Genomic DNA, 13,100 nt, shown 5'->3' with positions numbered 1-13,100 from the left:
GGAGCAGTGGTGGATCTGCATTTGAAAGGAGTCTGTGCAGTTTTAAACCCAGGACCATTAGTCCTTCCCAGAGTTCAGGAGTGTTGGATCTGTGAGGACTCAGAGGGGTGGCAGGGCAGGCATGGAGGAGCTAAAGGCTTCTGTTCCTCCTTAGTTTTGTAGCTGTTCTTCCGATTTTGGGAGCTGTAGAAACAAGACAGTGTTGTGCACTTTTCTCCAGGTGCCAGTCGGTGTCCTGTGCCCCAGGTATCCCCAAGGAATTTTCCTGTGTGGTAGGAATCTGTTAAGAATAAACAGACAGAGGAGTCCTGTCCTGCAGGAAGGGTGGGGATTTGTAGCAGCCTCTTTGTCCTGAGCATCATTTCTCTGCTTCCAATCCAGAGAGAGACAATCCCCTGTGGGCTTGCAAAGCCCTTCCTGAAGTCAGAGAGAGATGGGGGAATTACTAAAATGCCTGATAACATTCCCTCTCCTGTTCATCCTGCTGTGTCCTGATCTGGATACAACGGGCTCTGCTGGCTCCAGGGGCTCTGTGGCTTCAGGGCATCAGCAAAGGAGCTGGCCATTTGCAACCCAGCATGAGCCCAACTGCTCCCCTCCTTCATGGCAGGGCAGAGCTGAGCAGATGAGGAACATTTGTGCTGTTTCTGATCTAAATCCTGTTTTCCACCTGTCCTTGTGTCTCTCTGTCCCTGTCTCTCTCTCTCTCTCTCTCCTTGTCTGTTGTCGTTTTGCCTGTCCTCCATGCAGGTGGAAAAGCCTAGCATAAAGCCTTCCAAACCAAAAAAGACCACAACAAGCCATAAACCCCTGAAAAAGGCCAAAGACAAGCAGATTGCATCTGGCCGGGCTGCCAAGAAAAAGAGCGCCGAGACCTCCAACACAGCAAAGCCAGAGGACAAGGAGAAAAGTAAAGAGATGAACAATAAACTGGCTGAGGCAAAAGAGTAAATGTCACTGCACTTTCCTTTCTTACTCGTTTTTTTTCCCCTTTTCTTTCTTTTTTCCTTCTTTTCCCCCCCCCCCACCCACTTGATTAAATAAAGGCCACAAAATTAATTAGAGGCTTCTAATCTGCTTTTTGTTCTGATTGTATTAGAAGCTTTTCTGTTTTATTTCCAAGGAGGATTAGGGAATCCTTGTTTCTGAGGTCAGGTTGTTCTGCTTTGCCTGCACAACACGGCTCTGCACAGAGTGAGGGACGTGGGAATGCATGAGCAGGGCGTAGGAGATGGAGGTGATGGATCATGGTTGCATCCAACAGCCTGGCCCTTTCCTTGGGCTGGTCCTTCGGGGCTTTGCCAGCGTGGAAGTGCCCGTGGAGCCATGGAAGGGCTCTGCTCTCATCCCAGGAGGCCTTTTTGGGTTGGACCTTGTTGGGTCGTCTCCCGCTGGTGCCGGCGGGTGAAGGGTTTTGGAGGCAGAGAGGATCAGGTTCATTCATGGTGCTGTGGATCTGCTGGGAATCCACCAGAACCAGTGGTGTGGATCTGCTGGGAATCCACCAGAACCAGTGGTGTGGCCAAGAGTGATTCCCCCTGGTGGCACTGGTGGGATTTCTGCTCCAAGAAGCAACGGGAAAAGAGATCCCGTGGAAATAAAGGGCCAAGTCCTCCCCCGGGGTAGCTGGGGGCAGGTCCAGCTGCATCAAGGCAGCTTCACCCTCAGCACCACTTGAAGTCCTTGATTTTAAGTAAAAAACTGAGTGAGGGAAGGCTCAGAGAGCAGTGAAGACTTTCCAAGCCCGTGGCAGGTTAGACGGGGTTGTCAGCAGGTTGTTCTTCCCTGTTGTTTCCCCCAGGTTATGGACCTTTTGAGTTATTCCCGGTTTGGTTGGAATCTTGGTCTGCTTTCTTCACTCTTGGGGTGCCAGCAGGCAGAGTTAGGTTTCAGAAGGAGGTTTGGTTTGCAGGGGTGCCCTTCCAAGAGGTAGAAAGAACCGTGTCACCGAGGTTGGCTGGAGCTGTCGGCCCCTGCCGTGCTGACCCTTCCAGCTGCTGGGGTTCATGTGGCTCATAAGCGTCCCAAGAGGGCCACAAAAAAAGATGCTGGGATCCCTAGAGTCCCTCCAGACAAGATCTCAGGGTTCCAATCCTATTTACTGTGCCCTTACTCCAGGAAATCCCCACAGCCCAGTGTGGAAGCTCTGAACAGGGCAGGACCATTTGTCAGCAGTGTGACCTGGCCCAGCAGACTGGCCCTGCATCCCCCAGAACCTGGGTCACTGCAGCAGTGGGAGCTGGGAGAGCTGTGGTCCCAGTCCGAATTTATTGTGCCTGACTCCTGGACTGGGTCCTAAATACATGAGGACTTACCTTGATCCCACCAAACTGAGCTGTTAAACTCTCCCGTAGCAGAGAGGCCTCAAGTCGAGGTGCAGGGTTCTCATTTTTTATTTTGGCAGCCCCAAAATTTCTCTCCTAACGTGAAGTCCAGCGTGAAACTTCGGAGGACAGCTGGGAAGGACGAAGAGAGAGGTGGGAGGTAGGGTAGGGAGGCACTGGGATGAGGAAAGTCTCACTGCCCAGGGTGTTTTAGGGATGTGAAACATAACAGAGAAAGGGACGTGTTGGGAGGATGAGGAGTCCCACTTTTAGGGTCTCACCCCGTTAGGATTGGGGTTTTTTTTGGAAACATAAATGAGTGGTGGGCTGCAAGGCTGCGAGGGAGTTTCCCAAGGGGAGGGAAGCTCTGTGCTGTACAGGTAGTGAGGTTTGCTGGCCTTAGTGCTGAGTAAGTGCCACGTTCAGTGTGTCGTGTGACGTGTCCTGTTTGCCTTGCTGACAGCCTAACCCTTCGAGTAGCAGTGAGTGTAGTGTTCTGAACCCAGTGGTGTGTTTCCAAAGCTTAGCTGTGTTAGAACTGTGTGCTATGAGCTAGTCAGGTTGTGTCTGTGGAAAATATATATTCATATATAGAAATATATATATATATTTAAACCTCCGCTGTTTGGGAGGAAACCAGGGAAAATCCTCCAGGAAGTAAAACTGTGGAAATCTTTGTGAATGTAGTGCTTTTTTTTTTTTTTTTCTTTTTAATTTTGATGTGCATGCCCTCATGGAGATGCTGACCTGTGCATACTGACCATTGCTTTCCTGAGTGCTCAGAAGCCCCTGCAGCAGCTCAGCTCTGTCTCCAGCACTGAGCTGGGGGAGAGGGGTGTGCTCACAGCTCTTCCCACCCACAAGGGACAACTGGCCAGAGAAGATGAGCTCCCAAGGCAAGGCTTGGTGTGATTCCTTGGCCTTTGAGGTGCTTCATGCATCTTCCCACTCCTCAGTAGCGTCCTCTGCTGTCGCAGGATGTGGCACCAGCCCTGAAGATGATGTGTCACAGCAGGCAGGGCACGTCAGGAAGGCACTAGACAGTTCCCAATAGCCCAACACACCAATCTGACAGAAGGACAGACCACACCAAACAGTTGTCCCCGTTATGTTTTGGCCCCGAGTGTCACATTGAAAGGGACACGGTCACGCTTTGCCACCATCTCGCCTTGAGTTCAGGGGGAATTTAGCCCTTGGCTTCAAGGTTAACTAAATTTTGCTCAAGGAACATGATTCAGGTGCTCAGAGCACCTAATCAAAGCATCTCCATGACTCTGGATTGACTGCTGAACACCCATGAGCTCTGGGATTGCTCCTTCTCGATGGAGAGCATCCATCCCAGTGTCTGAGTGGAACAGTGCACAGTGGGTGGTCACAGCATGGCTTTGTGTTCCTTAGCACGTGAAGGTTTTTGGTGGCAGGGGGCTTGGATCTCCGTGGTCTTTAAGGCCCTTCCAACCCAAACCATTCCATGAGCTCAGTACAAAGCCAGGTGTGAAGTGTTAGTCAGGGGGCCAGATTCCCACCCTAGGAAGGAACTTCCCAAGGGCCCTCGAGCCGCCTATTTTGGCCACCTCTCTGAGGGTGGGAGGAATGGTCCTTGGAGGGGTTTTTTTCTAGGAGACTGGTAGGGCCTGGAGACCCCCCTCTCAACAGCAACAGAACTGGGATAGACATCCTTGGGCTGTGCTCCATGTGCAGCAGGTCTCAGCATGCATCCAACCCCCCCCCAGCACACAGTTAGCACTGCACTGAACGCCAGGAAACGCAGCAGAGTCGAGCCTCAGGGGGAAACCCTGCCCACTCTGCCCTCCCCAGGCTCTGTGCCCATCCAACCCACTCAGGTTTATCAGAAAGGAGACCAAATCTCTGCCGTTCCAAGTTCACTTTGGGCTCTGAGCTTGTCGATCCCGCTGGGAAACTGCTCTGCTGTTCTGTGTTTGCAGCTCCCACGATGCTGATCTGTAATTATGTTCTGCTTTCCTTGTAAAAAAAAGAAAGAAAAAAAAATTGTTTTGCTTTTTACCCTGTGTGAGAGTTCCTGTGCTGTCTGTTGCTTGCTTTTGCATTTTCACTGTATTGTACTGTTACTCCTTTCTGCAAAATGGTGCTAATTTGCTGACTGAGCTCCTGTTTCTCTGACGCTTCGCACACCAATCACCTGCTTCTCCATCTGCCCGGTGTCCAGACCTGGCACCCGTGAATTCCACAAACTCTCGCCTCTTGGAGGCAGATAGGAAGTGTCTAATTAATATTTTGTGGCCTGGGTTCGGTTGCATATCACGGATTGTCTCTTGTAAACATGTTGAGCACACCTCCTCGTGGTGCTTTCTCCTTGTTGCTGTTCTGATGAGAGTGACACACACACACACAGACACACACACACAAATTAATGTATAGCCAATTGATTGTGACGTGCTTGTGATCTTTGCTTGCTCAAAGGGTTCTTTTTCCAATGATAAATAAATGCTGAAGACGAATACCACCTCCTGGAGCTTGTTTTCTCGATAAGAAGCACAGTTCAGTGAAAGAAACGCCCTTCCAACTGAAATCAGGCTTGTGTTGTTAGAACTGCCCCTTCTGTGCCTGCCATAGGCACAGCCTGACTCCCTTTAGGTGGCTGCTTACCCCAGACTAGCCTGGAGCACTCAGAGGGCAGTGAAGTCATGTGGTTGGAGCAGGTTTGCCTTTATTTTCCATGTGAAATGTCTGTGAGCAGGGGATCTGTGCAGTGAGAGCCCTGCTGAGCCCTCCCGTGCCCACCTTCAGTGGCTCAGGGAGCAAACCCCAAGGAGAGCTGGAGGGAGGGGAGGTGATGTGGATGAGATGACTTGATTGCACACCCTTTTCCAGTGTTAATGACACCTTTCCAAGTGCCTACAGCTTTGCTTTTCTCCCAAAACCAAGCCTGGGCAACCTTGTCTAGTGGGAGGTGTCCCTGCCCGTGGCAGGGGGTTGGAATGAGATGAGGTTTGAGGTCCCTTCCAATCCAAACCATTCTGGGACTCTGTGGAAACCACCTGAAAAGCCCATGAGGGGTCGAGGGGCTGTAAACCCTCACTGAAAGGAGGTGGCAAGTTCTTGGGTTGAGCACTTTGAGAGCCTGTGGAAATGCAAAGCTCTGGTTTTATATTAATGAAAGTGTTGGATATCTGGAGAAAATGGTGGTTGTGAAAAAGCAGGGCTGGGAGCACAATTTTATTTTAAATGGTGACCCTAATCTTTTTTTCTTTTAATTAGCCTACAATTTTGATTTTTTAATCCTGTTTTCTCTTTTAATGGACGCTCCAATAAAATCCCCACCGACCTGAAGAAAACTATTGTATTTTTGAGCAGCCTGGTCTAGTGGAAGGTGTCCCATGGTAGGGAGTTTGCAACTAGATGGCCTTAAAGGTCTATAACTCTGAAATCTCTCCTCCACCATAGCTCTGTTACCTCCCTGGAGCACCAACCCTTCTCTGCCTTACTGCTGCTGGGGGCTATTGCACATCCCTGCCTGGTTTACAGATCACTGCCTGAATTTATTCCACCTGCTGATACCAGTGCTGCTTTCTGATGTCCTGCTGTACCACCCTGCCTTCCCTGTCCCTTCCCCACCAGCTCCATCCATCCATCAGCCACACACCCCTGGGTGACCTTTGCAGTCTTTCAGCTGGGCTGTAGGTCAGGGGATTTACCATTTCACCCTCCACAGCTGGTACTGGAGAAAATGTTCATTTTTAAAAGATGTGTCGTTCTTGGGGCTTGTCTGTGACAATCTATGATGGCCAACGAAATGTTTCTCCCATGGCACAAAGGTCCAGGGGCTTTTCCATGCCTGCAGCACGGATGGGGACCCCACCTGCTCCCACCCTAATGGTCAGTGCTGGGGTCTGGGGGAGGGGACAAGGAGGGGGACAATAACTGGAATTTAAAGAGTCAAAAGTCTTCTTCTCGAACTTTTGATAACAGAGCATCTTAGAGGTGTTTTCCAGCCTAAATAATGCTGTGACCTGAGCGTGGCTTTGCAGAGGTGTCACCCTGCCTGCCCTGAGCAGCCCCACGAGGAGTGGCCTCCATCCTTCCCGTGTTAATGAACTGCTTTTACATACTCCCTGTGCACACCTGGGATCCTTGTGCATGGGGGGATGGGGAAGTTCCCCCTTGATACTCCCCATCCTTCCATTCCAGCCTGGGCACAGGACTGAGATGTATCAGTGCTGACACTTCCAAATCTCTGAGCTTCCTCTGAAAACCTCAGTGATCGTTGTTACCTCCCTGGCTGGTGAAAGGATGAGTGCAGATGTTCCATCAGCTGACATGTCAGCCCTCGTACAAATGCAGCCTCTTGTGTGTCATAATATTCTCTGGATTTAGAGCTTATTTAAAGATGTACCAGTGCAGGAGAGAAAGGGACTTTTTTTAAGAAGATACCTCTGTCATAAGTTGTGTCTCCCAACATCCAAGGAATAACTGCCATCCCCAAGAGTGGCATCAGCTGCAGAAGAGGAGCCATGCAGAAAGAAGAAATTCTCTAGTATGAACAGGATGATATGGATGTGCTCAGCTCTAAGAACAGTATCTTTTCCACAGCTGGGAAGTATTGTGATGTTCAGACATGGGCTTCAGCTCTGCCTGGTTCCAGCAGTGCCATGGTAAGTTTGATCCCATTGGGGAATTGTCCTTGTACCCGTGAGCTTTCTGGGCTGGGAGCAATTCCCCCAGTGCCACTGGGTCTACTCCCAAGCTGGGGGGTGTGGGATGGGGGTGACAGAGGTCTGAGCACCTCAGGACTGGTGGTCTGTCAGGAACTCTTGAGCTGCTTGTGAACACCTCATTTCTGTTGCAGGGTGCCTTGGGAACAGCTCCCTAATCCTGACGGTCCTGTGGAGAAGATGTGAGGCAAGGATGAAAGAAAATCCTGCTAATGGATTGAAGGCATCTTTCTGCTTCCTAAAAGGCCAACTCTCCCTGCAGGCAGGCTGCTCCAGGGAAGCCAAGGACCAGCCACCGGGAAAATGATGGATGAGGAGCAGTGGCAGACCTTAGTGACGTGTGAGAGCCCTGAGGAATGATAACTGTGCCTTCAGTGTGTTCAGTGGTGTGAGAGATGGAAGGGGGAAGCATTTCTGCCCCCTCCCTGTTGTCCCCTGCCCACCCTGCCCCAGCCTGTGGCATGCAGCAGCCCCAAGCCCCTGAGCAAAGCTGGGTCTCCTGTGTCTTCCTGGGGAGACCTGCACGTCCTACCTGGCTCTGGGAGGGGTCTGGAGAGCTGGGTCCCAGCAGAGGGTGAGGAGCACCAGGCATGGCACAGGGTGGAGGGTGGGTCTGTCTTTATCAGTTAAACAGCACCCAGGAGAACTTGGTGGTGCCAGGACCAGGTGGTCAGGATAGGGAAATCCAGAGAGTAGCCCCTGGCCTTTGGACTGAGCTGCTCCTTGGGCTGGTTCAGGATTTAGGACCCGACTGAAGACAAGCTCAGTTGTGGCCACCTTGTTTGGAGCCAGGGGATTTGCCCAGAGAAGCTGTGGCTGCCCCTGGATCTCTGGAATTGTCCAAGGCCAGGTTGGACAGGGCTTGGAGAAAGCTGGGCTAGTGGAAGGTGTCCCTGCCCGTGGCAGGGGCGTTGGATGATCTTGAAATCCTTCCAGACCATTGTGTTGTCCTGTGATTTATCAGCAGGGACACGAGCAAGGCACCTCTGATTTCCTGACACAGATCATGCTTAGGAGCCACAGGACACTGCATGTCCCTGCCCCCCTTGCCCCTGCTCCCACCCCTGTCCCCAAGCTCCACTGCTGATCACACACCCCTGGCCCTGTTGGCTCCTGTCCCTGCAGCCTGCAGTGCCCTCACCCCTGCCAGATCCCATGGTGCTGTTCCTTTTTGCCTTCAAAATCATTTCCCCTCCCTCATCCCTGCCAGCTCTTCCCCGTCTGTCCCACAGCTGCTTCTCCAACCTTTTGCTTTCTCCCCCTGAGCACCTTTCCCCTCTGCACCATCCTGAATTCCCAGCTCCACCAGGGACCTTGTCCTTCCCATTCCCCCCAGTGAGTGTCTCGTGTGCTGTCTCTTGGACTGTAAAGCCTTTCTCTCTGCCTGTACCGGGTGATCTCACTCACTGCTTGGAATAAACGATACCTCACCCACCGACTGCCCCTTCTCTCTCTCCTTTCTTGGTGTGGCTTCACTGGATGTGTCTGCTAGTGCATCGTGTGTCTGTCCCTGTGGCCAGTGGAGCAGTTGTTCTCACTGCTGCCTCTCTTCCCACAGTCTTTTGGGGTCACTCTGCTCGTGCTTTTGTCCTCTGGTACCTTTGTTTCTCTCTTTTACAGCCCCAGGGACGAGCTCTGCTGGCAGCGTAGGAGCCCGGCACACTCGGAGCTGCAGCACCTCCTGTCCCTTGCCACCCTGGTGCATCTGCTAAAGAGGTTGGCCTTCCTCCAGCTCCCTGCAGAGGTGTCCTGTGCTGCCAGGTGGCTCAACAAATGCAGCAGGCGAGGAGAGTGAAGGAGAACTCTTGTAGCCCAGAGCAGAAGCAGCTGATGGTAAAGGAACGTCGTTGCTCTGGGGCAGAGAACAGTGGGCACGAGTGTGTCAGTGCAAGCCCAAGCAGATGCATCTCCCAGGGCAAGCAGCAGAAGCTGGCTTGGCATGTTCCAGAGATGGATGCCCAGGAGGTTTCTTGTGGCTTAGAAGGTGCCCTGAACATTTGCTTCCTCCATCCCAGGCCAGGACTAGATGTGCCACTGAGGTCCCCAGCTGACCTTGGGAGTCCACTGAAGTCTTCTGGCACCTAGATTTGTGCCAGGAGAGCTCTGGAAGAGCTTCTCTATCTGCTGCTTTGCAGGCAGACCTTGGTTTGAACTCTGAAGGGCAGAGGTCCTTGTTGCTCACCTCACACCTATGTCAGCTCAGATCTCACAACCAGGCACCTTCTCCCCCTTCAGACTTCACTGGCCCCAAACTGGGGCAGGTTTCCAGGTCTCCCCCAAGCTGTGCAGTGACAGCAGCCCCTCTGGTTGCTGGGGTGCAGAGCAAGGCTGGAATGCTGCCTTGCACCCTCCCAGCTCCCTCTTGCCAAGGGCCAGACCTCGCTGTGCAGCCCTGCAGAGAGTAGCCAGGGCTGGTCCTGCTCTGCATCCTCTGGTGGCCCTGGGGACAAAAATGGAATCACCTTCTCTCACACTCCTCCCAGTTTGGAATGAGCTTTACTGGGACAGACAGTCACACAGTTGTCTGTATCCAGCGCAAACAAAGAGGAAACCAGGGGATGGAGGTGGAGATGGAGATGGGGATGGGACACAGACTCTTTCTTCTCCAGGAGGCTGGGTCTTAGCCTGAAATCCATGGCTGAAGGATGCAGCCAGTCATGGGAAGAGAGCCAGTAGATTAAAATGAAGAACATACACTGCATGCACCAGCTTTTGGCCTCCCAGTGCTGCTGAGAAGTCCCCTGGTGACTCTGGCAAGGGCTCAGGAAAAGTGTTGATGGATGACAGAGAGTTTTTGTTGCTTCAGAGCTGAGTTTTTGCTTTCCAAGCTCTATTCTGAAATGCAGGGCAGCAGCAAGAGCGGGGTTGGACACCAAGGGAGAGGTGTTGGCTCCCCTGGATCCTGTTGAGCCTGGATCATCACATACACACTGGCACAGGACAGCCTGAGCATTTTCCCCTAATCCTCTGATTTATGGTGCTGGGTTCACCTCAAGCCCATAGGAACTGGAAAGAACTCAGCAGATTTCCTCCCAACCTCTGCCAACAGCTTCTGGCAGCAAAGGGCTCCTCATGGCCAGCACATAGGGCAGGGCCAGGGTGAGGATTTGAGGGAGAGCTGTCCTGCCAGGCTTCTCCACATGGTCCTGGCAGGCTTCTCCACATGGTCCTGGCAGGCTTCTCCACATGGTGCTGCCCCACGAGCCTCTCCTGCAGGGATGGTTGGACTCCTGTATCTGGGCTGGGCTGGTTTCATGGGCCAAGGAGATGGTCACCAACCTCTGGCCTCCTGGCCATGGTGTCAGCACCCTCCTCTGAGCTGGAACCATTCCTTGCACAAAGACAGTGTCGGGCTGGGGGGTGAATGGGCATCTCCACAGTGCCTTGATGCAACCACCGTGTACAGCTGCCCATTTGAAAGCCAAGCAGGTTTCTCCTGCCTCTCCATCTGCTTTCTGCCTTCCTGCAGCCTCACAGATCCCTCCCCATCCATCACACCTCTCTCCTCATCGCTGCAGATCCTCCTTCTCTCTCCTAATGAAGATTGATTCCCTTGTTCCCTGCAGCTCTTTCCTTCCCCATCCCTCCCTCTGCGCTTCCGCAAGACCCAGCCTTTCCTCCAGCACCTCAGGTACAGGGCTGGCTCCAGAGCTGATCCCAGCAGGCATCCAGTGCCTGGATGGATCAACCCTCACCCCCTGGTGTCTCCTGAGGGCATGGAAGAGGAGGGATGCTCTCACACTGGGGTTAGGATATGTGGGCTGGGCTTGTTTTCCTGCTGGTTGTTTTGAGAGGAGCCAGGTCCTTCCTGAGCAGCACAAGAACTTGGCTCCCCTGGGACGGGGCTTCCACCCCCCCACACACCTCGAGGGGAACAAGCTGCTGCTTTGGGGGGCAGTCACACAGCGAGGTGTCAAACCCATTCCAGGCAGGTTATAATCAATTGGCAAGCACGTTTTGGAGCTGATGGTGGGCGTGGTCCTGCTCACAGCTCAACCAGGAGTCCAGAGCCCCAGCCCTCCCAGTTTTGTGGACATCCATGGGTTTTGGAGCAGCTCCTTGCAGGGCCCAGGACCAGCCTCACCAAGCAGCCTGAGGACACACCAAACATGTGCCTGGGGGGCACTGCAGGGCCCCTGGGTATGGGACAAACCCCAGCCCCGGGGTGGCAGCGTGTTGTCCTCACCAGCTGATCGCTCTGACAGCTTTGCAATGATGCTCTTTCTCTGCTTCCAGGACCCCTGAGAAAAACCCTGGTGCTACAGAGCAAGAGCCAAGTACCTTGGTGCAGGACCAACCCTCGTGAGGTCGGGAACTCGTCCGAGCAGCCGCTGGAGCCCACGGATAGTCTGCATGGAATGTGTATGGCCTGGCGGCCTCCAATAGAGCCGGCGAGCAGAGCTCAGTGACACCTTCTCCTGTCTCTCAAGCACATGGAGTTATGTCACCAGGAGCTGTGTGATGAAGTTTAGCATGTCTGTGCCTTGATGTAAGTACAGTAAAGTCAGAGAAAGAAAAATGGGTCCAGTTCTCCCTTTATTCATAGTTGTGAAACAGCACTTGGTTCTCTCACCAATGTCTATTCTAAATCTACTCTTTCAGTTTGTACCCACTTCCCCTTGGCCTGTCACTCCAGTTCCTGTTGAACAGCCCCTCTCTGGTTTCCCTGTAGCCCCTTCAGAAGCTGGAGGGTGCTGTGAGGTCTCCACACAACCTTCTCTTCTCCAGGGGGAACAGTCCCAGCTTTCTCAGCCTGTCTCCATAGGGGAGGTGCTCCAGTCCCCTTACGAAGTGCTGGACAAGACACCCAAACTTGCTGGCAAATCAGTGTTTCTTATCAGCATATTTTCTAAAAAAGTGTTTAACTGAAAAACCATGAAGTACCAGCTGGAATTGCTGTAGGAAGAGTTCAGCTGGCTCATGGTTGTTGGGTATGCCCAGATTTTCTGGGTGAGGCTCCCTATGTCCACGAGGTTGGACTTGATGCTCTTGAAGGTCTTTTCCAACCTTAATGATCCTATGGTTCTATAGGGTGCATGTGGCACATGGTGGGGGATGCAGCCCAGCCCTACAGCCCATCCCCTCCAGAGGGCATGGAGTCCCCAGGCTGCAATTCCAGCAAGTCACTGGCCCAGCACACTCCAGGAAACACCTCCAGGTTTGGCCTGAAGTGTTATAACACTTAGACCTGGGATTAGGTTTATTTTCCTAAAGCCTTGACTTTGAGCAGAAGCTTAACCCTGCTTTCCCTTCCCAAATGAGTTATGCAAGGAAATGAGGAGGGCTGTGCAGTGTCCATGGAGTGTGGCAGCTCCAGAGCCCTCCAGATCCAGAGGGTCTGGTTTGCTGGGTCTAGTTCGTAAGAAAACTGCCTTGGGGTGGGAGAAGTCATTCAAGGATTTTGAAGTGAAAATGTGAGTCCATAACACACCTCCCCCTCCAAAGTACTCCTCCTACACAGCTCCCTGTTCTGTGCAGGAGTTATTCCAGATGGCTGGACCACCTTTAGAAAGAGCAGATGATTTAGGAGATCCAATCTCCTTCTTTTGCACTGATCACTTCTATTAATCCTGTACCCCTCCCAAGAGCTGTACAAACATGGGACAAAAGACACCCACCCAGAAGGACCTGGAAGGAAAATCAGGAACCTAAAACTGCCTCAAAGCTCCCGATGTTCACATTGTGGTGAATCCCCTCTGGTAACAGGAAGGTTGGAAAGAACCTCCTTGTTAAAGGAATAAACCACAGAGGAATATTTGTCAGGATGTGGCTTGTACAAGGCAAGAAGGAATTGGAGTAAATCCAATCACTGAACCATTGCAAAGCACCTCTGAGAAGATGTGAATAGTGACTAATGAACTCCTCAGCACAAAAGCTGGAGATTACATGCCTGGGAATAATTGCCTGGCTCGGTAGCTGAAGGGTCCATGATTAAGTAATTAACTTTTTTTTTGGTATATAATTACAATGATTGCACAATTATTAGAGAGGACACCAGTCCAAAGCCCCAGTGCCAGTTGGTTGCCTGCAGGAGGTTTTGCTCCAGTTCCCTGGAGCTGCTGGTGTCCCAGGAAAGCAGGAC

At 52.3% G+C, this 13,100-nt stretch overlaps 1 protein-coding gene across 2 annotated transcripts in view; it reads left to right on the top strand.

Moving 5' to 3' along the window:
* Positions 1–11,520, top strand: part of MAP6 (microtubule associated protein 6) — a 32,750-nt gene extending 21,230 nt beyond the window's left edge. The window contains exons 3-5 of one of the 2 annotated variants that reach the window (XM_032679902.1): positions 751–947; positions 6,897–6,958; positions 7,153–7,357. In XM_032679902.1, coding sequence (XP_032535793.1) covers positions 751–947; positions 6,897–6,912 — 213 coding nt within the window. In that variant the 3' untranslated portion in view covers positions 6,913–6,958; positions 7,153–7,357. Of the gene's footprint in view, positions 1–750; positions 948–6,896; positions 6,959–7,152; positions 7,358–11,254 lie in introns of those variants that run through there. The other variant, XM_032679901.1, reaches the window with a different exon arrangement.
* The last annotated feature ends 1,580 nt before the right edge of the window (positions 11,521–13,100 follow it).

The sequence above is a fragment of the Chiroxiphia lanceolata genome, chromosome 2, assembly GCF_009829145.1.
Source record: "Chiroxiphia lanceolata isolate bChiLan1 chromosome 2, bChiLan1.pri, whole genome shotgun sequence".
Lineage (NCBI taxonomy): Eukaryota > Metazoa > Chordata > Aves > Passeriformes > Pipridae > Chiroxiphia > Chiroxiphia lanceolata.
This window is presented reverse-complemented; position numbering and strand designations above follow the sequence as displayed.